We start from the raw sequence: 23762 nt of genomic DNA on the forward strand, positions 1-23762 counted from the left end.
TGGATCCCTCTCCGTTCCCAGTGCCACAATCATCCTCTCCAAACAAAATACCACGCACCAGGAAAAACCCGTTTTCATCTCCCGGACTGCTCAGTAGACTCTAGGATAACCCAGCCACACCCTGCTGATTTTGGCCAACACTAAAAAAGCAGCGGCGCCTCGCGGCAAAGCTCAGCAATACACACCCTCCTTCTGTTTCCCGGATTGGCCTGCTGCATGAGCGTTGCTAAGCAATCGTGCAAAGACCCCAGGGAGGGCTGCCCGGTCGGATGCCTGAAGGACCCGGCAGGGCCGCTCAGGCTAACTAGCGCAGTGCCTAGAGGCTTGGTATTGCGTCTGGAGGATCGCGTGAACTGCGACCCGGCCTGGTGGGTTCTGGAGCAGAGGCGGGGAACCTGCGGGAGTGGGTGTGTGTGGCCACTGGTGCCTGGGAGGAGGCGGAGTTGAGTGGCTGCAAGTCCCTGCAGCTAGCGGGAGAATGAGGAGCTTGATGCTGCTCTCAAGGATGAGCGGTGGCCCCCTCAGGTCTGCCTAGGCAACTTTTAAAATTCTAATTTTCTCTCTGTGTGTGTGTGTGTGTGTGTGTGTGTGTGTGTGTGTGAGAGAGAGAGAGAGAGAGAGAGAGAGAGAGAGAGAGAGAGAGAGAGAGAGAGAGAGGGAAGGGACGGGGAGGCGGGCAGGCAGGCCTAGGCAACTTTAAAAATTTAATTATAATGGAGTGACTTTTAAGTTGCGTACGTTTCTCAACTTAACATTTGTTTTAAATCAAAATCCAAGTAGCCATAACCTAACTGGTGTTGGGAAAGGAACCACATCCTTTCTACAGGTCCTATATCCTCCCCTGGACACTCCCTCAGGTCTCTCCCCACTAAACCCCAGCAGCCTAGCATAACTGGATCCGGTTCTTTCACTGATTTATTCAGCAAATACTGTTGAGAAGCATCTATGTTCTAGGCACTTTGAATAGGGGCACTGATTCGAATCTGCTTTCAAAGAGCTGCCTTCTAGTGGGAGAAGATATGCAAGTATATGGAAGTATGCAAGGAACTGTGAGAAAGTAATGGGGGAAGTGAGCTAAGATCTAGTGAGCCAGTAGGAGGTAACCAAAGAAAGCATGGGTGAATCTGAAAATGCCACACCAAGGCATTTCTTTCAGGCTAGAAAGTCTTTGGAACTGAAAGGCTCATGAGGCTGGAGTTAAAGAGTGTGAGGTTCCAGATGAGGCTAGAGATGTATCCAGAAACCAAATCATGCAAAGCCTGGTAAGCCATGATAAGGATTTTGGAGCTTATTGTAAGAGCAGGGTATATCTAAAGGGTTAAGAAGGGGAATAATATGATTCATTTTGCATTTTTAATTCACTGTGTCTTCTGTGAGAACAAACTTAGAGAGTGGCAAGACTAGAAATTGGGAAGCCAGTAAAGAAACTGTCACAAAAGTCTAAGGAGGAATAGTGGTGTCCTAGTCTCAGGTGATAGCAGTTCAGGGGATGAGGTTTGTATGGATTTTGAGATGTAGTGGGTGGGTACAATTATCAGAATGTGGTAATATGGAGAATGAGGGACTGGAAGTTACCTTCTGGGTTATTAGGTTGAGTAAGTTGGCTGCTTTTGTACTGGTTAGACTGGGTTTGGCTTCATAGTTGGAACATCGGGTTGAATGCTGTAGAAAAAAACATGAAGAGATTGTAGCATAGGTTTTATTTGGTCTAGACCATAGTATCACCTCTAACGTGATTGTTATGCCAAAAGAAATGAGAATGTTGTCTAGATTCTCTGCCTGTGTGTATTCATGGAAACCTCTGTATTTGTTGCTAAATTAGAAATAATATTGAGATACTATTTTGAGGCTTTGCCTTTTTTCATGCAGAGATGATCAGTTTCTCACATGTAAGTAGAATTTCACAGTTGGACGGGACCTCAAATTGGTAGTCTCCTGTTTGTAAAATATTTTTATGTTATATCTTTTCCACAATTATTTATTGAGCTTTTGCACGATGTTAGACACTAGGAATACAAAGATGAATAGAAATATGACTATACAGATTTAGGTCATCAATAAAATTGATGGAGCATCTTTGTATCAGGCTGTTTCAGTTGCTTCAGATATAGTTACAACTAGTCCCTGATCTTGAAGTTGCAAGTCTATAAGCGTGACCACTGAGGATGCTGAACATATTAATTTGATTTGGGCAGGGAAGATATTGACCTATCCATATTAAATAAGAGATGGTAGATTGCCAGCAGACATCCCAATTCTTGTGAATCAGTCTTCTAATTCTACAATAGACGGGGTAGCACTATGGGATAGAAGTCTTTAAGAGTGGAATCAATCATTTTACTCTTGTGGCTAGGCTGTTCAGGAATGTAATTATAAAAATTGTATAAAATACAGAAGAAAGTTTGGAAGGGAAGAGAGAAGAGTATTGGCAAAGACAGGTAGTGTTTAAGCAAATTTCTCTTAAATGAGTAACTTCTTTATGGCTTTACCATTGTACAAACTATACTCCATAGGGTAACCTGAGTGTCCCCTCTACCACTTCTATGAGTCCAAATAGGCAAGTAAATAAGTAATGTATACAGCCTGATAAGGTAACTGTCAGGTGATTTTTGAGTATTAGGAGTAAGGGGCAGTGGTTGACTTGTGAGGTGGGTAGCTTACAGAGTAGAAAGGGGTGGGAGTATAGCACTGGTGGATCCCTAATCCAGTTCTCTGATGGCAGGAGTGAGATGACCTCAATCTTGCGAAGCCCTAAGGCTCTGCAGCTTACTCTAGCCCTGATCAAGCCTGATGCAGTTGCTCACCCATTGATTCTGGAGGTAAGAATGAATGTTAAGCCCCTACTGTATGCCCTGGGCATTGATACCATTTCATGTGCTTCAGGGACATTTGTGACTACCAAGAACCCCTGTGCTAGGTGCTGCAGAGGCAAAGCTAGGAGCCATGAACTCTGATCCTAAGGAGACTGAAATTCTCTTGGAGACTTGGGGCATATTTAAAATAAAAGAAAGGACCCAATATAACAATAATAAAAAAAGGACCTCAAGTTAATATATACTACTGCACTACAAAATGTTACTACAAACTTGACAGTTTAAAACAACATTCATTTATTACCTCACAATTTTATAGTTTAGAGGTCCTGTAGATTTGGCTGGGTCTCACAAGGCCAAAGTCAAGATATGGATTGATTGAGCCTTTATCTGGAGTATCTAGGGAAGAATCCACTTTTAGGCTTGCTAAGGTTGTTGGCAGAGTTTATTTCCTGTGATTACAGGACTAAAGACTCGTTTACTTGGTGGAACTACTCTCCGTTTCTAGACCACTTCCATTTCTCATCACATAGCCTTCTCCATCTTTAAGACAGCAACAGTGTATCTAATCCTTCACATGCCTCAAATTCCCCTGACTTCTTTAGCTCCTAGCCAGAGAAAATTGCTTTAAAAGGGCACATGTAACTAATTAGGTTCAGCTGGATAATCTTTCTTTACATTAAAGCAAAGTGCACTGATTAGTAAGTAACCTTAATTACATCTGCAAAATCCCTTTTATTATGAAATGTGACTTAATGATATTTTATTTATTCACTGTCCTGGGGATTAAAGTTGGCTGTCTGCCTGATAATAAATTTAACAGATTTTTAGTGGTATTTTGAAATGGTGGAACTGAACAACATTAACAAGAGAGTATAGAATCAGGATGAGAGTAGAATGACAAAACCTTAATGAACACTAATATTGAAGAAGTGGTTCAAATAAGAAATAGACACAGGGAGGGATCATTTTTAGGATTCTAGTACCCATAGTTTGATTAAGTAATTGCTGAGGACCAGTGCTCAGTAAGCTCATTGTGGTGCAGAGGAAGACCAGAGCAGTCTGGAATAGTGACCTGAAAGTGGTGAGTCTTGACTAGGTCTCAAAGGAGGCATAGATTTTGGTTAGTGCCAGAAGAAGGATAAGTGTTCCACAGAAGGGACAGTCTGTGGTGTGTCTGAGGGCTGTAGGTGGCCTGGGCTAGTATAGAGAATTAGAAATGGTAGTGGACAAGGATAGTGCAGCCTTGAGCACTGGGCTGCTCTTCATTCCATGAATAATAGGAACTACCAAAAACCTGACCATAATATAACATAAGCTGTTTGAATCTGTCAAGTGTGTTGGTTTGGAGAGAATGAGAGAAACTCAAAAGCAGGACCATCAACAAGACTTTTATGGTGATCTGTGTGGTCGGTCCTGTGGGCTTGAACTCAGGGGCTGAGGAATGGAGGGGCAGAAACAGAACTTTCTATCCCCTTGCACTTAAGACTCACACTCTGGCTATGTGACTGGAGGTTTTGATCTCACCCCACCTTCTTTCTTTTCTGTCCTGCTATGTTAGCTATCTGAGGCTGTAACAAAATACCTGAGGTAAAAAAATTTTTTTTTTAGAGAGAGAGAGAGAATTTTTTAATATTTATTTTTTAGTTCTCGGCGGACACAACATCTTTGTTTGTATGTGGTGCTGAGGATCTAACCCAGGCCGCACGCATGCCAGGCGAGCGCGCTACCACTTGAGCCACATCCCCAGCCCCAAAATATATTTATTTATTTATTTATTTATTTTTACGTGGTGCTGAGGATCGAACCCAGAGCCTTGCACATGCTAGGTGAGCGTGCTACCACTGAGCCACAGTCCCAGGCCCTGAGGTAAAAAATTTAAAAGGAGGAAAGATTTATTTGGGTTCATGATTTTAGAGCTTCAGCCCATGGTACTTGGCTTTGTCACTTTGGGACTATGATGAAGCAGAACATCATGATGGGGAGTGGAGCAAAGCTGCTTACATCATGACATCTGGGAAGTGAAAAAGAGAGAAGGGGTCTGGGTCCTTAATGATACTAACTTCCCTTCAACAACCTCCTAAAGTTTTTACTGCTTCCCAATAGCGCTAACAGCTGGGGAAAAAGCCTTCAACCAATGAGCTCCTGGGGGGACATTTAAGTTCCCAACCATAACACCTGGGTCTCCTGATTGATTTTTTTTTTTTTTATCTTTGGTGTGGTGTTTATCCAGGCTGTTCATCAGCAGATTCTGACCAACAAGTTCCTTATTGTACGAATGAGAGAACTACTATGGAGAAAGGAAGATTGCCAGAAGTTTTACAAGGAACATGAAGGTAGGACTGATAGTCGATAGTCTTCTGAGTGGAAGGCTTCTCAATCCCAAGAGTCTGATCAGATTTTCCCTGGAATATCTGATGTTCCAGGCTTTCTCTGACCTATCAGTTGTGTAAAATTGCAATGAATCTTTATTTTTTTTTAAATATTTTCAGTTGTTATTTTATTTATTTATTTTTATGAAATGTGACTTAATGATATTTTTAGAAGATTGAACCCAGTGTCTCGCATGTGCTAGGCAAGTGCTCTACCAATGAGCTACAACCCTATCCCTGCAACCAATTTTATAAAGTCTTGGTTTTTACTGAAACTTTTCATGATTATCATTATTTTATTTTCCTAGGAGGGTTCTATCTCATAGTCTTAATCAGAAATAATTTTATGTCCTGATGATATTATCAGTAGTTAACATTTAGTAACTATTTTTTGGTCATTATTCTAATGCTTATTATTTCATTTAATTATTCCCAACAATGCTAAAATGTAGGTATATTTATATCTCCAGTACACAGATTAGGAAACAGCAGGGAGGTTAATGACTTATTTGAAACTACAGAGGTTGTAAGTAGTAGAGCCTAGATTCAGGTGCAGAAATGTCAGACTCTAAGCACCCCCCCCCCCCCCCTTTTCCCTTCCGTCTCTAAAGCAGTGTTTATTATTTCAGGTAAGGAAGTAGTAGTAGAAAAATTTATCTTGGGCACCTGTATCTTCATGAAGGTACTCTCTCTTTGCAGGCCGTTTTTTCTATCAGCGACTGGTGGAGTTCATGGCCAGGTACTTCTAATTTAGTCTTAGCATCTTTATCTACTAGGTGTATCTCCTCTGCTCATAAATAGAATTGTTAACTTCATTTACCCTCTTTAAAGTTATAATCAATATCAAGTATGAGGAAGCAGAGCATGGGGCTCTGATTAAGCCAACATTGACCTTTTATACACATTGTCACGTTGGTTACTGGACCAGTGGCTCTAAGAGTATTGTTGAATGCTGCCTGGCAACTCTGCTTATCTGTGTGGTTCTTATACACCAGCAGTGGCCCTCTATCAACTTCTCTTTGAAGCAGCATTGGTTCTGAGCTATAAAGGCAATGAAACTCTCAGGATGCAGTATGCCTTTACTTATGAACTGCTTATAGAATGCTCTCGGTGGTCAGATTCTTTACATGTGTTCCTTTTGTTCACAGTGGGCCAATCCGAGCTTATATCCTTGCTCACAAGGATGCCATCCAGCTTTGGAGGACACTGATGGGACCCACCAGAGTGTTTCGAGCACGCCACATGGCCCCAGATTCAATTCGTGGGAGTTTTGGCCTCACAGACACGCGCAACACCACCCATGGCTCAGGTGAGACTATCTCCCTTGTTCAGAGCCATAAGTAAGGAAGGATGTGTTGGGGTTCGTAGTTGGGCTATATGGTAAGGTTGATAGCCATGTTCCTTCAGTGAGCTTTCTTTCTATTTATGTTTCTGGCCCTTTGTAGCCATTTCAGCTGATTTGGCCTGTGGGTTTTCTTTACATGCCCCAGGCCTGGGGGAGTAGACTTAGGTTTCTGAACTTGATTTTGATTATCTTTTGCCTGTACCCTGTACTCCCTGTGAGGATCCTCATCTATTTTTACCTTCCCTTGTAGACTCTGTGGTTTCAGCCAGCAGAGAGATTGAAGCCTTCTTTCCTGACTTCAGTGAACAGCGCTGGTATGAGGAGGAAGAGCCCCAGTTGCGCTGTGGTCCTGTGTGCTACACAGAGGGAGGCATCCACTGTGCAGCTGGAACAGGAGGCCCAGGACCAGCCTGAAGAGGGCCTATCAATCTATGAAGATTGGTAGCAATTCCTAGACTTTTCTCCTAGATCTCTGGTCCAGAACATTCTCATGGGACCAGGGAAGCCTGGGCTCATGGTGCTATTTCTACTTGGCATCACTACTTGCTAGAGGGCCTAGGTCATCACTGCAGAGCCTTTAGAATCTAGCTGTCTACCTCTTCCCTAGAATGTTCATGGGTTGTTTTTTTTTTTAAAAAAAAACAACCTGAGAAGTATTCATCCTCCTTCAAGGAAGAGCTTGCCTAATTGACCTGCCTGGAAAATACAGTGACTATGTAAACAACATTTAGCTTGTCTTCCTTAATAAAAGTCAGTGTTCTGAATTCTCAGAAGTGTCAGTACTACTCTAGGAGCTTGCTCTTTCCTTAATTGTAGTAATTAGATCTTCCTTGAAGCTAGGTTTCAGGTCTGTGCTAAGTAAAGAGACTGACACACACATACACATGGTGGGCAGTTTATGTAGCAGGAAAAACACCCAGCAATGGAGCTTAATGTAGACTCAAATCCATGCTATGACCCTAGCACAGGGCTGTGTTCTGGAGAAAGTGACACCTTTTATTTGAACTCAGGTATCTGCCAGTGAGGCATGTATTTTTTTTTTTAATTATTCTAATTTGATATATATGACAGCAGAATGCATTTCAGTTCATAAAACACATATAGAGCACAATTTTTTATGTCTCTGTTTGTACACAAAGTAGTCACACCATTGGTGTCTTCATACATGTACTTGGGGTAATGTCCATCTCATTCCACTGTCTTTCCTAACCCTCTGCCCCCTCCCTTCCCTTCCCTTCTTCCCTTTGCCTTATCTAAAGTTCCTCCATTCCTCCCATGCATCCCCCTGCCCCCCATCCCTATTGTAGATCAGCATCCTCATATCAGAGAAAACATTTGGCATTTTGTTTTTTGGGATTGGCTTACTTAGCACAATGTTCTCTGACTCTATCCATTTACCTGCAAATGCCATGATTTTATTCTCTTTTAATGCTTAGTAATATTGCATTGTGTGTGTGTGTGTGTGTGTGTGTGTGTGTGTATCACAGTTTCTTTATTCATTCATCTACTGAAGGGTATCTAGGTTGGTTCCACAATTTAGCTATTGTGAGTTGTGCTGCTATAAACATTGATGTGGCTGCATTACTATAGTATGCTGTTTTTAAGTCCTTTAGGTATAAACTGAGGAGTGGGATGGCTGGGTCAAATGGTGGTTCCATTCCATGTTTTCCAAGGAATCTCCATACTGGGTCCAGATTGGCTGCAACAATTTGCAGTCCCACCAATTTGTAATGTATGAGTGTGCCTTTCTCCCCAGATCCTTGCCAACACTATTTTGTTTGTATTCTTAATAGCTGCTACTCTGGAGTGAGATGGAATCTTAGAGTAGTTTTGATTTTCATTCTCTAATTGCTAGAAAGATGTTGAACATTTTTTCATATATTTGTTGATTGATTATATATCATCTGAGAAGTGTCTGTTCAATTTCTTGGGCCATTTATTGATTGGGTCATTTGTTTTTTTGGTGTTAAGGTTTTTGAGTTCTTTATATATCCTAGAGATTAGTGTTCTCTCTGTGTGGTAAAAATTTGCTCTCATTCTGTAGGCTCTCTATTCACCTCACTAATTGTTTCTTTTGCTGAAAAGAAGCTTTTTAGTTTGAATCCATTCCATTTATTGATTCTTGATTTTTATTTCTTACTCTATAGGAGTCTTATTAAGGAAGTTGGGGCCTAATCCAACATGTTAAAGATTTGGGCCTACTTTTTCTTCTATTAGGCTCAGGGTTTCTGGTTTAATTCCTAGGTCCTTGATCCACTTTGAGTTGAGTTTTGTACATGGTGAAAGATAGGGGCTTAATTTAATTTTGTTACATATGGATTTCCAATTTTCCCAGCACCATTTGTTGAAGAGGCTATCCTTTCTCCAATATGTTTTTGATGCCTTTCTCTAATATGAGATAACTATATTTATGTGGCTTTCTCTCTGTGTCCTCTACTCTGTACCATTGGTCTACAAGTCTATTTTGGCACCAATATGATGCCGTGTTTGTTACTGTTGCTCTGTAATATAGTTTAAGATCTGGTATAGTGATGCCTCCTGCTTCACTTTTCTTGCTAAGGATTGCTTTAGCTATTTTGGGTCTCTTATTTTTCCAGATGAATCTTATGATTGCTTTTTCAACTTCTATGAGGAATGTCTTTGGGATTTTGATTGGAATTGCATTAAATATGTATAATGCTTTTGGTAATATGATCATTTTGACAATATTAATTCTGCCTATCCAAGAACAAGGGAGATCTTTGTTTCAGAGGATTTGTCACTGATGTACAGAAATGCTTTATGATTTATGGGTGTTGATTTTATATCCTGCTACTTTGCTGAATTCATTTATTCTAGAAGTTTCCTGGTGGAATATTTCGGATCTTCTAGCTATAGAATCATATTGTTGGCAAATAGTGATAATTTGAGTTTTTCTTTTCCTATTTCATATCCCTTTAATTTCTTTCATCTGTCTAATTGCTCTGGCTAGAGTTTCAAGAACAATGGTAAATAGCAATGGTAAAAGAGGATATCCCTGTCTTGTTCCAGTTTTTAGAGGGAATGCTTTCAGTTTCTCTCCGTTTAGAATGATGGTGGCCTGGGGCTTAGCAAAATAGCTTTTTCAATGTTGAGGTATGTTCCTATTATCCCTTGTTTTTTTAGTGTTTTGGACATAAAGAAGTGCTGTATTTTGTCATATGCTTTTTCTGCATCTATTGAGATGATCATATTATTCTTATCCTTAAGTTATAATTACATTTATTGATTTCTGTATGTTGAACCAACCTTGCATCCCTGGGAGGAAACCTACTTGATCATGGTGCATTATCTTTTTGATGTTTTTGTATTCGATTTGCCAGAATTATTATTGAGAATATTTGCACCTATGTTCATTAGTCTGAAGTTTTCTTTCTTTGATGTGTCTTTGTCTGGTTTTGGAATCAGGGTGATATTGGCCTCATAGAATAAGTTTGGAAATGTTCCCTCTTTTTCTATTTCATGAAATAAGTTGAGGATTCAGAAGTTATCTGTCAAATAAATATTGATTTTTCAATATTGAAAAAAAAAAAAAAAAAAAAAAGAAATAAGTTGAGGAGTATTGGTATTAGTTCTTCTTTGAAGGTCTTATAGAACTCAGCTGTGTATCCATCTGGTCCTGGGCTTTTTTTTATTGGTAGGCTTCTGATGGTGCCTTCTATTTCACTGCTTGAAATTGATCTGTTTAACTTGTATATATCATCCTGATTCAGTTTGGGCAAATCATCTGACTCCAGAAATTTGTTGATGCCTTTGACATTTTCTATTTTATTGGAGTACAAATTTTCAAAATAATTTCTAATTATTTTCTTTATTTCTGTAGTGTCTGTCATAATATTTTATTTTTCATTACAGATGTTAGTAATTTGAGTTTTCTCTCTCCTTCTCTTTGTTAGCATGGCTAATGCTTTATCAATTTTATTTATTTTTTTCAAGAACCAACTTTTTGTTTTGTCAATTTTTTCAGTGGTTTCTTTTGTTTCAATTTTATTGATTTAGCTTTGATTTTAATATTTTCTGTCTTTTACTGCTTTTGGGATTGATTTGTTCTTCTTTTTCTAGGGCATTTATTTGTGGACTTTTTCTTCTTTGAAGGAATGAACTCCATGCAATAAACTTTCCTCTTAGTATTGTTCATAGATTTTGATCAGTGTTCTCATTTACCTCTAAGAATTTTTAAATTTCTGTTTTTTAATTTCCTGTTTGATGTCTTTTGCAACCCATTGTTCATTGAGTAGCATATTATTTAGTCTCCAGGTACTGGAGTAGCTTCTATTTTTTATTATTACTGATTTCTAATTTCATTCCATTATGATCTGATAGAATGCATGGTAGTATCTCTATTTTTTTTGTATTTGCTAAGATTTGCTTTTTGGCATAATGTATGGTCTATTTTAGAGAAGGATCCATGTGCTGCTGAAAAGAAAGTCTATTCACTTGTTAATGGATGAAATATTCAGTATATGTCTGTTAAATCTAAATTATTGATTGTATTATTGAGTTCTATAGTTTTTTTTTTTTTTTTTTTTTTTTAGCTTTTGTTTGGGAGATTTATGCAGTGGTGAAGGAGGTGTGTTAAAGTTATCTTTGTGTTGTGGTCTGTTTGACTCTTGAACTTGAGAAGAGTTTGTTTGATGAATGTAGATATGCCATTGTTTGGGGCATATATATTTATAATTGTTATGTCTTGTGGAGACCCCTGCTTGTTTCCACAGTCCATGTTAGTGATACGTTTTTTCCCCAACCTTTCACCTTTAGTCTGTGGATGTCTTTTCCTATGAGATGAATCTCTTGAAGGCAGCATATTATTGGGTCTTTTTAAAAAATTCAATCTGCCAGTCTATATCTTTGGATTGGTGAGTTTAGGCCATAAACATTCAGGGTTATTATTGAGACATGATTTGTATTCCCAGTCGTATTTGTTTATTTTTGGTATTTAATGTCTTAGTTTCTCCTTTGATTAGTATTTCCTTTAGTGTAATTCTTCCCTTTGCTGATTTTCATTGTTGTTTTTCTTTTTTTTTGTTTCCTCTTCATGGAATATTTTGCTAAGAATGTTCTATAATGAAAGCATTCTAGTTGTAAATTCCTTTAACTTTTGTTAATCATGGAAGGTTTTTATTTCATCATCAACTCTAAAGCTTAATTTTGCTGGATATAAGATTCTTGGTTGGTGTCCATTTTCTTTCAGAGCTTGGTATGTGTTGATCCAGGATCTTCTAGCTTTCAGGGTCTGGGTTGAAAAATCTCCAGATAGCCTAATTGGTTTCCCCCTATATGTAATCTGATTCCTTTCTCTTGTGGCTTTTAAAATTCTCTCCTTATTTTGTATGCTAGACATTTTCATTATAATGTGCCTTGGTGTGGATCTGTTGTGATTTTGTACACATGGTGTACTATAAGCCTCTTGTATGTGATTTTCCAAGTCATTCTTCATGTTTGGAAAAATTTCTAATATTATTTCATTGAATAGATTGTTCATTCCTTTGGTTTGGAGCTTTATGCGTTCCTCTATTCCAATAATTCTTAAATTTGGTCTTTTTTTTTGTTATCCCATTATTGTTGAATGTGTTGCTCATGGTTTCTTACCATCTTTACTGTGTGGTCAACATTCTTTTCAGTATTATATATTTTATCTTCACTATCTGAGGTCCTGTCTTCCAAGTGATCTAATATGTTGGTGATGCTTTCTATTGAGCTTTTAATTTTGTTTATTGTTTCTTTCATTTCAAGTATTTGTTTTTTTTTCAGAACCTCTTTCTCCTTATTGAAGTAATCTTTTGCTTCCTGTATTTGCTTATGTAGCTCTTTATTGAAATGATCTTTTGTTACCTGTGTTTGCTCTCTTATATCATCCTTTAATCCACAGAACATTTTAATTATGTACATCCTGAAGTCCTTCTCTGTCATTTCTTCTGTTGTGCTGGCCATTGATTCTAGTAATGTTATATCTTGGTTTGTTGGGAGACTTTCTTTCCTTGTTTCTTCATGTTGTTTGTGTGTCTTCCCTTCTAGCACTGCAGATCTGGGGCATTACAGTTTTTACCCTATAGGCTTATAGTGTCCCTGCAGGTTTTCAATACCTCTCCTTTAAGGCGGGGACAATGTGAATAGACCCCAACCTAAACAATATACAACCTTAAACCAAATAGCTGCTATTAAAACGTTTGTGGTTTTTTCACAATATACAGTAATGGTAAGTTAAATTATTATCTACATTATAAACAGTAGGTTTGCAAAAGGGTCTACAGTCTGATGGTGGACAGATAACCTGGGTGAGGTGTAGAATGAGATGTTGAGGGGGTAAGAGGTGAGGATATAGTTTTTATATCTTAGTGTGAAAGAGGTATCTAAAGAAGTTGGTTAGTAGCAAGAGAGAGAGAGTGATTTGGGGGAGACAAGTAAGTGGGAAGACAGAGTATAACAAACACAAATATTAAGAAAAGTAAAACATGTAAAAATAGAAGATAATAGTATATTATAGCGGTGGTGTATATTTTCAGACCTCCCTGTCCTCAGTAGCCTAATTCATAAAAAGTACTTGGTTTCACAAATGTTGGGGATGTGAGAGTGGGAGAAGAGAGAGAGGGGAAAAAAAAATCTCGAAGGGAGATATAAGGATTGTTTTTGTTGGAGATAAGTATCTTTCCAGCTTCTCTTCTCATCCAATAGGTGGGGTTGTTTGTTGTTTGATGGTATCTCTACCCTCAAGATGGTGAAGGTTGTTAGAGTGGGAGGGTTGGTCTTGGGGGTGTGGCTCCTGGAGGTAGGGTATAGTACTTGCTGGACCCCATGGGAGATTGCACCCCAAGAATCTCCTTTGGGGCCCACTTGTGTGATATGGGTGCCTGATTTTATCTTACATCACCTGTAAACCTTGCAATTCCTGGCTTCTAATTTAGTCTCACCCCCTTCCTTTCTACTTCCTAATCATGAACCTCTATCTTCAGAGGTCTTATGGGTTGTGCTCTGGGGGCCTTGCACCTGTCATGGAGAGCTGTTTTATATTGAACCCAGTTTTGTGAGCTACAGACTGGCTGTGTAGCCACAGGCACTGTGCCAGGTTAGCAACTGCTGGGGAGAGGGGGGGTAGTTGGGGATTTTTGGTACTTTGATATTGTTTCTAAGCCCCAGTGGGTGTTCCAAGCTGGGATTTGCCCCAGCTAAAGATGGCGAAAAGGTGTCCCAAGATGGAGGCCGCTGCTCTCAGAGTTGGGGTGTCCTGTCGGGTGGGGCTGGGGGGTGTTGTGAGTGCCGCGTTCAGAGATACAGCTCTGTGGGATTTAGTATTGTGGCTGGCAGCTCTCACACAGACCTAGTGCTGTGTCCCCAGGTGCAGGCTACCACATGTAGGGGACTGTGGCAGTGGTTGCAGTGTCCCAAGATGGAGACTACCAGAGAAGTCCTGTGTTGGTAGATGGGGGACCACATGGAAGTGGTGGCCAGAGTTCCTTTGCATGGCCTGTGGCCAGATGACCTGTGTGGGAGTGGCGGCTGGTATTCCGGAGTGGGTGCTAATGCCAATGGTCCTATTCAGCACCTGGAGGACCTGCATGGAGGAGTGGTTGGTAGTCCTGTGCTGATGCTGATGCCTGGAGCTTGTTTGGCACGGCAGCTGTGATTTCTGTGTGGGAACAGCAGTTGGGGGTCCTCTAATCACTCACAGAGTAACAGTATTCCCACTACTTGAATCACAGGTCCTAGAATGACACAGAATGCAATCTCCCTCAAGCCTGCCATCTTAGATCCTCTGGAGGCATGTTTTTATGATACACTTTTCTGATTTGCACAAAGGCAAGTTATTGATTGCTATATTACAAATCACCTCAAATTTTAATGGCTTAAAATAGTGATTTCCTTTTTTTTTTTTTTTTTTTTCCTGGGAGTTGGCTATGTGGTTCTATTGGTTTCACCTGGACTCACTTGTGGCTGCATTGAGTCCAGGTGAAACCTGAAAGGCAAGTGACTCACCTGAGACAGAGATTCAACCGAGAGATTTATTGGAGGGCTGCCTGAAGGGGAAGAAAAGGAGAGGCAGGGAGGAGAGGAGGAGAGCAGAGAGAAACAGAAAGAGTAGAGAGAGGAGAGAAAGAAGGGGAAGAGGGCAGAGAGCAGAGAGGAAGAGGGCAGAGAGCATGAGCTTGCAAGCTTTGGCTTAAGAAGGGTTGCGTAGGTGACATGGCAGGTGCTGATTGGCAGGGTGACTCAGGAACTGCGAGCAGACACTGTGTCCTGTGGGGATTGGTAAGTAAACTTTTGGCGCTCTTCTGAGAGGAGGGGGAGGGGTAAAGGGGTTATGTGATTCTCGCGAGATGGAAACTTAACTTCAGCGGGGACTCTCCCACACACCCAACATTCCTCCCTTTTTGTTTTTGTGTTGGGAGCAGGGCAATGAGATTGTCTGGCTACTTCCTGCTGGAGATGGATGATGAGTGTGAAGGAAGGGAGGGATGGTCAGGGTTCGGGGACAAGAGAAGCATAGCTGTAAAGGCCAGGGTGTTGAAGATGTGAATTTCCTTGAAGCTGAAATCAATGAAAGTTCCTCGAAGCCATAGGTCATGGATAGTCTTGATCCAATCCTTGTCCTTGCAGATGGGGGGAATCAGCCAGCTGTCCTGTTGGAGGGCCTCCATGAACTCCATTAACCAGGTGCACCCACATGATGAGCCTAAAAACACCAAAGATACCCAAAGGCAAGGAGAAGAAGAGAGAAGAGGAGACACCACATTAGCTTCTGGCCAGAGGTCCAGTGAGAGGGACTGGCTGAGAAAAGGCCAGTGGTCAGGTGGAGGCACACGAAAGCAAATGGGCCTAGAAACCCTGGGTGACAGGGTAGTGAAGTTCCCCAGTCGTGTATCCATTTTGTAGCTCTATATCCACGATGGTGAAGTTTTGTCAGCCATTGGTGAGGCCTTCATGTAAGGCATAGGTGTCCTCCAAGGTAGTAAGTAGCTGGTAATCCCTGAGGAGAAGCTGGTTAAAGGTCTGATTAGATATTTTGCCTATTTGATTCTGTAGGAATGTATGTTATTTGGAAGAAAGGCCAAAACAAGAAAATCCCAATTACTGGGGCAATCTGGGATGTCTGATGAAGCAGATGAAATAGGCATGAGGCAAGTGGATGCCAGGAGGGTGGTAAAGAGATGGGTGGATCTAGAGTGAGGCATGTTGGGTGAGGGTTTCTTGGGTTGAGGAAGGTCCTCCTCAGGAAGTGGGGAAGGAACCCTCAGGCATGAGATGTGGAGCTTTAAAGGATTCTCAGATGTGGTGTGTGGGAGAGTCCCCGCTGAAAAATTTCTCAGTATTTGTGGGAGGAGGACGGTGGATGGTCAGTCTGGGCTCCCTTGGTCATAGGTGGGGCCATTTTCAGCCTGGAAATGTGAATCCATGAAGTCAGTTTGCCTGGAGATTCCTGTAGGTGGGTAGCGGTGGGAGTGCACAAGATAACCCTTAGGGGACCCTTCCATTTAGGTGTCAGGGTAGGCATGTCACCAGGAGGAAAGAAATATACCCAGTTGCCTGGGGTTAAGAGGAAAGAGAAATGTGGCATGGAGGGATCAGGTAATAAGAGTTTCTGGTGTTTCCAAGTCTGTGTTTGAATAAAACTAAGAAGGGGACGACTGAGAGGTTCTGGAAGAATGTAGGATGAAGGAATCATCCCAGGCGGTAGGGGTGGGCATCCATACATCACCTCAAAAGGGGATGTTTGAGTTGGCCTTTTGGGGAGTGCCCGAAGGCAAAACAGGGTGACTGGGAGAAGTTTGACCCAGTTGAGATGTAGTTCGAGAGAGAGCTTGGTGAGGGTCTCCTTTAGGGTGCGGTTAATGTATTCTACCTTGCCTGAAGAGGTGGGATGATAGGGGATGTGTAGATTCCAGGGAATGTGGAGAGCCTCAGCAATGCATCGTGTGATTTGAAAGTAAACTCAGGGCAGTTATCTGATTGCAAGGAAGTAGGAACTCAAGTCTTGGGATGATATTCAAGAGCAAAACAGAGGCAACCATGGATGCCCTTTTGTTGGTGGTAGGAAAAGCTTCCACCCATCTTGAGAAGGTGTTTACAAGGATGAGGAGATAGAAATACCTCTTGACCCTGGGCATGTGTGTGAAATCCAATTGCCAATCAGCTCCTGGAAATTGTCCTCGAGCCTGGTGGGCAGAAAAGGAGCCTGGCTTGGGAGGGATATTTGGTACTGTCCTTTTCGGCCAAAATTGGAATGTTGTAAGGGGAGTGGGTAGGTCTTATTCAGCCCTTGCACCATAGGTCCTTAATAATGGGCTGAAGGCCCTGAAGACTGCTAGTTGGACGAGGGTATTGAGATTGACAAGGGAAATGCTGAGGGTCCTTAAGATGAATTCTGACAGGGACACAGTGAGCCACAGAGGGGGTGTAAGTGTCCCAAACTTGAGGGTTTACCTCCGGAGGGAGAGAAGGAGGGGAGCCTACAGACGTGTGGGTTGCCTCTGCAAGGGCAAGGACAAAAGAAAAGCTGGGATGGAGGCATGGAATTTGGCTAAGCTGTCCCTTCCCACTAGGGGAATGGGACATTGGGGCATTACTAAAAACTGGTGGCAGAAAGGATGGTGGTAAAACCTACAAGAGAGTGTGGGGGTTTTAAGGGGAAGGATTGTTTATCCCCTTATCCTGATAATGGGGAACAGGATGGAATGTGGGTCCCCAAAACTCCCTCAAGACTGAATAAGTGGCCCTTGTGTCAAAAAGGAAGTTAATCTGGTGTCCATTCACCATAATATTGACCCTGGGCTCCTGAAAGGTGACGGTAGTTGTTGGAGAGGGAGTCCCAAGGCCCCTTCAGTCATCCGTGGCCAGCCCCAAAAGATCCACATCTGGGCTTGGGGTGGATCTGGCTCCCCTTCAGGGGCAGGGCAGTCCACAGCCCACTGACCCCTTAATTGGCATTTAGGGCATGGACGCACAGGTGGCCTGGGATTAGGTCACTCTCGTGCGCAGTATCCCTCGGTCCCCACATTTAAAACAGGGCCCAGGGGCCATCTTGGGTGGTAGGCGTTTGGCCAAAAATGAAGGGGTCCGTGGGGTAGGTCCTTATAGAGCCGGTGCCAGCATCTGAGTTTTTGCTTTCTGGCCTTCTCATCCCGGTTACGGTATACCTCAAAGGCTGTGACCAGGATTTCAGTCTGAGGGGTCAAGGGTCCTCGTTCCAGTTTTTAAAGTTTTGCGAACATCAGGGTAGCTCTGGGATTAGAAGTAGGTCATTTGGAGCTGTCTCCCATTGGGGGTTTCAGGGTCTAAATTAGTATATTGCTGGAGAGCCTTAGTCAGTCTATCTGGGAAGGTGGAAGTGTTCTTGTTTTTATCCTGAATGATTTCTTGGAGTTTTTCAAAGTTTACCACCTTCTGAGCCACCCGTCTGAGTCCAGCAACTAGGCAGGTAGAAAATTGGTCCCTCAGGGCTAATCCTGCAGCAGTATTGTAGTCCCAATTAGGGTCCTGGTCAGGAACTACCTGGGCGCCTAGCGGGTGGGCTGGGGTGGTTTAATGGACCTCATCAGCATAATTACAGGCTTGTTCCCAGACCCGCCTGTGTTCCTCTGGGAGAAGAGTATTGGCCAGGATCATGTAAATGTCATAAAAAGTGAGATATAGGCTTGGAGTAAGTACTGAAACTCCTCTGTATGAAGCAGAGTTGGTGGTGTAGGAACCCAAGCGTTTTTCAATCTGTGAAATGTCCACTATGGAGAAGGGCACATGGACCCTAACAATCCCTTTTGCCCTAGCAACCTCTCTCAAAGGAGCCATAATTGAAGTAGAATGTGGCCAGACAGACTGTGCGTGGGAATGGGTGGTGGGAGGACTGAAGGAGGAAGTGGGACAGGGTCCGAAGAAGGAGGAGCTGGAGGGGTGGGAACTGGCACGGGTGAAGGAAGAGGAGAGTTGGGGGAGGGATTTGGGTGACTATATGGTGGTGGTTCTTTGGCTAGATCAAAATCTGTGAATGAGGAGTCAGGAAGAGAGGAGGGTTTATAAGCCAAGAGGACATGCTTTGGGTTGAAAGAGGTACAGAGAGACGGATTGGAGTGAAGGAAGAGAAAGCCCGAATGTGTAAAATCTCTGCCCATTTTTTTGATCGCACTCAATAATTATAGAGATCCTGCAAAATGGCGGGGCTAAGGACCCATAAGGGGGACAATGGTTTTGGTTATCTAAGGGATAATTGGGCCAATCCTGAGTAGAGAATTTTATCAATTTCTTGAGTTTGATCTCTGGGGTTAGGCTGAGGGTGTCCAAATTGTTGAGGAGGCATTTGAGAGGGGAGTCAGCTGGCAGAGAGGAGGCACCCCACCTTGGGGCTATGAGGAAGGGTATGATATATTGACTGGAGAGGTGTCCCACTTGAGCCAAATATCAGAACGAGACCTCAGGCCGAGGATATGGTTGTCACCAAAATCCTCCGGTGAGGGGCCCTTCCCGAGGTCCATGGGAGTTATGGGTTACCTGGTGCCAGGCTTTTGGACCAAGAGTGAGGAGGAGGAGACTCAAGCTCAAGGAGGGGAGGGGGTTTGTCAGTTCTCAAGCTGGCCAAGGCCTGTAAGGAAGGGGAAGACTCCAAGAGGACCCCTGTGACTGTGAAGGTCTGGGTGGGGTGTGTTCCTCCCCGCGAAACACCCTAGGGGCTGCCGGAACATCAATGGCCAGTTCCTTATTACTGTGCCTCAGCAGGTTTAGGAGTCGGGAGAGGGAGACTCACCGATTTGTAGGCCAATGGTGGATGTGAAAGAGGTGATTAAGAAGATGGGTGCAGCTTGGTCTCCACTCAGGTGGTGATCTCCAGTGGGATGGGAGTCCTGCTTAAAAGCAGGGTAGTTCCATCTGAGTCAGGGCACCAATGAAGGGCAAATGACTCACCTGAGATGGAGATTCAACCAAGAGATTTATTGGGGGGGGCTGCCCAAAGGGGAAGAAAAGGAGAAGCAGAGAGGAGGGGAGGAGAGCCGAGAGCAGAGGAAGAGAGCAGAAAGAGAAAGAGGAGAAAGAGGAAGAGAGCAGAGAGCAGAGAGGAAGAGGGCTGGGAGTGTGAGCTTGCAAGCTTCGTCTTGGCTTAAGAAGGGTTGTGTAGGCGATGTGGCGGATGCTGACTGGCAGGGTGACTCAGGAACTGCGAGCAGACAGTGTCCTACAGGGATTGGTCAAGAAAACTTTTGAATTTGGTGCTATTCGGAGAGGAGGGAGAGGGGTAAGGGATTATGTGATGTTCTCATGAGACAGAAACTTCAGTGGGGACTTTCCCACACATTCAACAAAACAAATAGAACCACACATAGTCTAACATAGTCTTTCACCCTGAGCTTCACTGCACAGTTGTTTCCGGGTTCTATGAGGGCAGGCCCCCATTAAGGTTTCTGAAACTTTTGCTCCTTGTCATGTTTGCTGATGTCTTGTTGTCCAAAGCAAGTCACATGGCCAAGCCTAGAGTTTGTGTGGGAGAGGATACATAAAAGTATGGATATTAGGAGGCGAATCACTGGCATTATTATGACAGCTTACCACATTGGGAGTTTTGAAGAACTCTAAAAGAATGTTAGGGAAGATTGTGTGGAGCCTGATTAGGTAAAAATATAGTGGGCTGAAGCATTTATACTGTTGTACCTTTTGGCTTCGAGTGAAAGTCTAGGATATATAGACTCTCTTCCCATCTGAATCTCTTAATGTATCTGCATGTATACCCATCTTCTCCTTTCTTCCTGTTAATAGTATAAGAAGGTTATCCTGTGTATGCTTATAATCGCCTCTTCTTGCTCTCTTGGCCATCAGTCTCTAATGCAGCTTTTACCATTTACTAAGTCCTTCCCCTTTTAATTCAAACATGTATTGTCTCCCATCTTTGAAAATATTTCTAATCTAATTTTCCCTTTTAGCTACCTCTTTTGTCTTCATCTCTGTACAGCCAAGCCCACATCAGTTGTTTACATTGGCAGGCTCTTCTGCATTTTCTCAGAATCCCACTCCAGTATAACTTGCACCCCTCCCATTCCAAGGAAGCTGCTCTTGCCAGTGTCAGAGGTCCAACACAGAGGTCCAAGGTCCACATCCAAGGTCCAGTTTCTAGGTCCACTTTTCAGGTCTTAAATTATTCCAAGTTTCACATTAAATCCATGTCTAAAGTCCAGGTTCTGTCCAACATCAAATCACGTTCTAGCTCTGATAGCTAGTTCCAAGATCATGTATAATCATTCTGAATTAAAGGATAAAAATCTAGGGCTAAGATTCAACTCTAAGACCTGATGTTCCTATATGAGCTCCAAATCCAGGACTAAAGACTATATCCAAGGAATATACATACCCAGGTCTGAGGTCTAGACACTGCTGATGGTCAAGAAATAGGTATAATGTCAGACCTAGTATTGTGGACCAATCTGTGTCAACATCTAGGTACAAGCTCCAAGTCCAAATTTGAAGTTAATGTACACAGTCCAGGTCAATGTACCACTTCATATCTTTTATGGGTTGACTTGTGTTCTGCCCCAAAATTCCTATGTTGAAGTTCTAACCTCAGGTGCCACAATGTGATCTTATTTGGAAACCAGGTCATTGAAGATATAATGAAGTCATCCTGCAGTAGGGTGCACTACTAACCCAATATGATTGGTGTCCTTATCAGTAGGAAAAATGTGGACACAGGTACATGTATACACAGGAAGAATGCTACATGAGTATGAAAACATCAGGGCAATGCATCAATAAGCCCAAAATACCAAAAATTGCCGTAAAACCACCAGAAGCTAAGAGAGTAGTATGAAACACATTTCTCGCTTACAATCCTCAGAAGGATTTCTATGCTATAGTTCTGTGGGTGCCAAAGTTTGGATCTAGAATGTCCTCTAAAGGCCCATGTGTTCAAGGCCTGGTCCCCAACTTGATAGTATTGGGAGGTGGTGAAAAGTTTAAAAGGTGAGGTTGAGTGGGAGAGCTTTCTGTTTTTGGAGGTGTATCCCTGAAAGGGAGAGTGAAATCCCCACTCTTTCCTTTCTCTTTCTTTTGCTCACTGGCCACATGGTTAATGGATTTACTTTGGTCATGCCTTTTTGCCATGATGTGCTGCCTTGCCACAAGTCCAAAGAAACAGGGCCAACCAATCATGGATTGAAACTTCTAAAGTTGTGAGCCAAAGTCAACTTTTTATACATTTATTATCCCTGCCTGCATGTTCTAATAAATTTACAAAATAGAGAAATCACTGGATTTGGCCCTGTGGGCTACATTTTCTGGCCCTTATTGATATTAATCCCTTGACTTTAGACAATGCAAAAATCTTTACATCTTCAATGAACTGTTTTCTTTGTCTAAAGAATTTTTATTGGACAAAATCCTACATGTTAATGTTGTCAAACTCCTCCAATTTTCCAGGTATTTTAGGAGTTTTTTTTTTTCCTGGTCATACAAGGACTAAACTCAGGGACACTCTACCACCGAGTTACATTCTCAGTCCTTTTTACTTTTTATTTTGAGACAGGGTCTTGCTAAGTTGCTCATATTGGTTTCTAACTTGCAATCCTCCTGCCTTCTCCTACCAGCAAAGACACTAAATTTTTTCTGTTAAATTATCCTATCTGGGTCTGGGATTGTGGCTCAGTGGTAGAGCGCTTGCCTAGCACAGGCATGACCCGGGTTTGATTCTCAGCACCACATAAAAATAAAGGCATTGTGTTGTGTCCATCTACAAAAAAGATTCTGTCTCTCTCTCTTTAAAAAAATTGTCCTATCTGTGGTACTTTGTCACAGAATCCTTAGCAAACAAATGTAACCTCCAAGATCCAGATTGAAGTCCTAGGTCCAGGTTAAAATACAGGAACACAGTCCAGGTCTCTATCCATGGTCCAAATGTAAACTCAGGTCCAAGATCCTATAGTCAAAGACTTGAGTTCTAAAGTTGGAATTCAGTATTCAAATATATGTCCAAGACCCAGATCACATTTCAAGGACCAAGTAAAAGGTTCATTCACCTCTGCTTTCATTTTCTAGTTGAGGTCATTTCTAAGGAACTGGGCAAATTCAGGTCCAAAATACATGTGTAGACCTGAGGTCCTGGATCCGTGTCCAAGGTCAGTTCTAGTTGGACAAGTGAACTCTAGAGTCTAGATCTAAATTACAGTTCCAAAGTGCCATTCCTAGATGAGGTCCTAGTCCATGCAAAAAGCCTAGGTTAAATCCAGCACCTGGTCTGAGGTCATGCTTATGATCTTAATAATTGCCATTCTGACTGGAGTGAAATGGAATCTCAGTATAGTTTTAATGTGCATTTCTGTAATTGTTAGAGATGTTGAACATTTTTTCATATATTTTTTTGACCATTTGTATTTCTTCTGTGAAGTGCCTGTTCAGTTCTTTTGCCCATTTATTGACTGGGCTATTTTACTTTATTTTTTCTTTTTTGGTGTTAAGTTTTTTTGAGTTCTTTATAATATTTTAGAGAACTGAGGTGGAGGTGGCAAAAATTTTCTCTCATTCTATAGGCTCTTTGTTCACGTTCTTGATTGTTTCCTTTGCTGTTAAGAAGCTGTTTAGTTTGATGCCATCTTATTTATTGATTCTTGATTTTACTTGTGTTTTAGAAGTCTTATTGAGGAAATTGGCTCCTTTTGAAACTTCTAAAGTTGTGAGCCAACATGATGGATAGTTAGGCCTACTTTTTCTTCTAGTAGGCCTAGAAGGGTCTCTAGTCTAATGCCTAGGTCCTTGATCCACTTTGAGTTAAGTTTTGTTCAAGACAAGAGATAGGGGTTTAATTCCATGTTGCTTCTATGGATTTCCAGTTTCCCTAGCACCATTTGTTCAAGAGGCTATCTTTTCTCCAATGTATGTTTATGGCACCTTTGTCTAGTATGAGATAACTGTATTTATGTGGGTATGTCTCTGTGTTTTCTATTCTGTTCTGTTGGTCTTCTTGTCTGTTTTTGTGCCAATACCATGGCACATACCATTTTTGTTATTATAGCTCTGCAGTATAATTTTAAGGTCTGAAAATCACAAGATTCTTGAGTAAAATTACAATTGTGTACATATCAGTGGCTTTGTAACAGAAATAGTTCATATACACAGAAGAAAAATTAAGGCAGTTTTCAGTTCAACAGAGGTTGACTCCAACCCATCTCAAAGATACTCAATAGTTGAAGGTATACCACAGAATAAATTTAAGATTATCCAATAAACAAGAGCCATACCACTGGTGTTTGAGAT

At 41.8% G+C, this 23762-nt stretch overlaps 1 protein-coding gene across 3 annotated transcripts; it reads left to right on the plus strand.

The window, feature by feature from the left end:
• The first annotated feature begins 251 nt into the window (after nt 1–251).
• Nucleotides 252–7294, plus strand: Nme6 (NME/NM23 nucleoside diphosphate kinase 6). Of its 3 annotated transcripts, none has more exons than XM_046431693.2 (6): nt 255–368; nt 2723–2819; nt 5047–5149; nt 5885–5924; nt 6334–6494; nt 6781–7294. In XM_046431693.2, the coding sequence occupies exons 2-6, from the start codon at nt 2730–2732 to the stop codon at nt 6942–6944; spliced, it is 558 nt and encodes a 185-aa protein (XP_046287649.1). In that variant the 5' UTR covers nt 255–368; nt 2723–2729; the 3' UTR covers nt 6945–7294. The 3 variants fall into 3 exon arrangements, with proteins under 3 accessions (XP_046287648.1, XP_046287649.1, XP_046287647.1); XM_046431691.2 differs by lacking the exon at nt 255–368 and adding an exon at nt 389–525; XM_046431692.2 differs by lacking the exon at nt 2723–2819 and having other exon boundaries at nt 252–368.
• The last annotated feature ends 16468 nt before the right edge of the window (nt 7295–23762 follow it).

This window comes from Marmota monax, unplaced genomic scaffold (assembly GCF_021218885.2).
Source record: "Marmota monax isolate L192 unplaced genomic scaffold, Marmota_monax_Labrador192_F-V1.1 WCK01_AAM20220418_F8-fsc00022, whole genome shotgun sequence".
Taxonomy (NCBI): domain Eukaryota; kingdom Metazoa; phylum Chordata; class Mammalia; order Rodentia; family Sciuridae; genus Marmota; species Marmota monax.

Bases quoted from the DNA above. Each gene is read 5' to 3' on its own strand.
- Nme6 (XM_046431691.2), top strand. From the start codon at position 479: ATGAGGAGCTTGATGCTGCTCTCAAGGATGAGCGGTGGCCCCCTCAG. The intron at 2,820-5,046 runs GTAAGAATGAAT...GTGTTTATCCAG, and splicing joins CTCACCCATTGATTCTGGAG to GCTGTTCATCAGCAGATTCT. The intron at 6,495-6,780 runs GTGAGACTATCT...CTTCCCTTGTAG, and splicing joins CAACACCACCCATGGCTCAG to ACTCTGTGGTTTCAGCCAGC.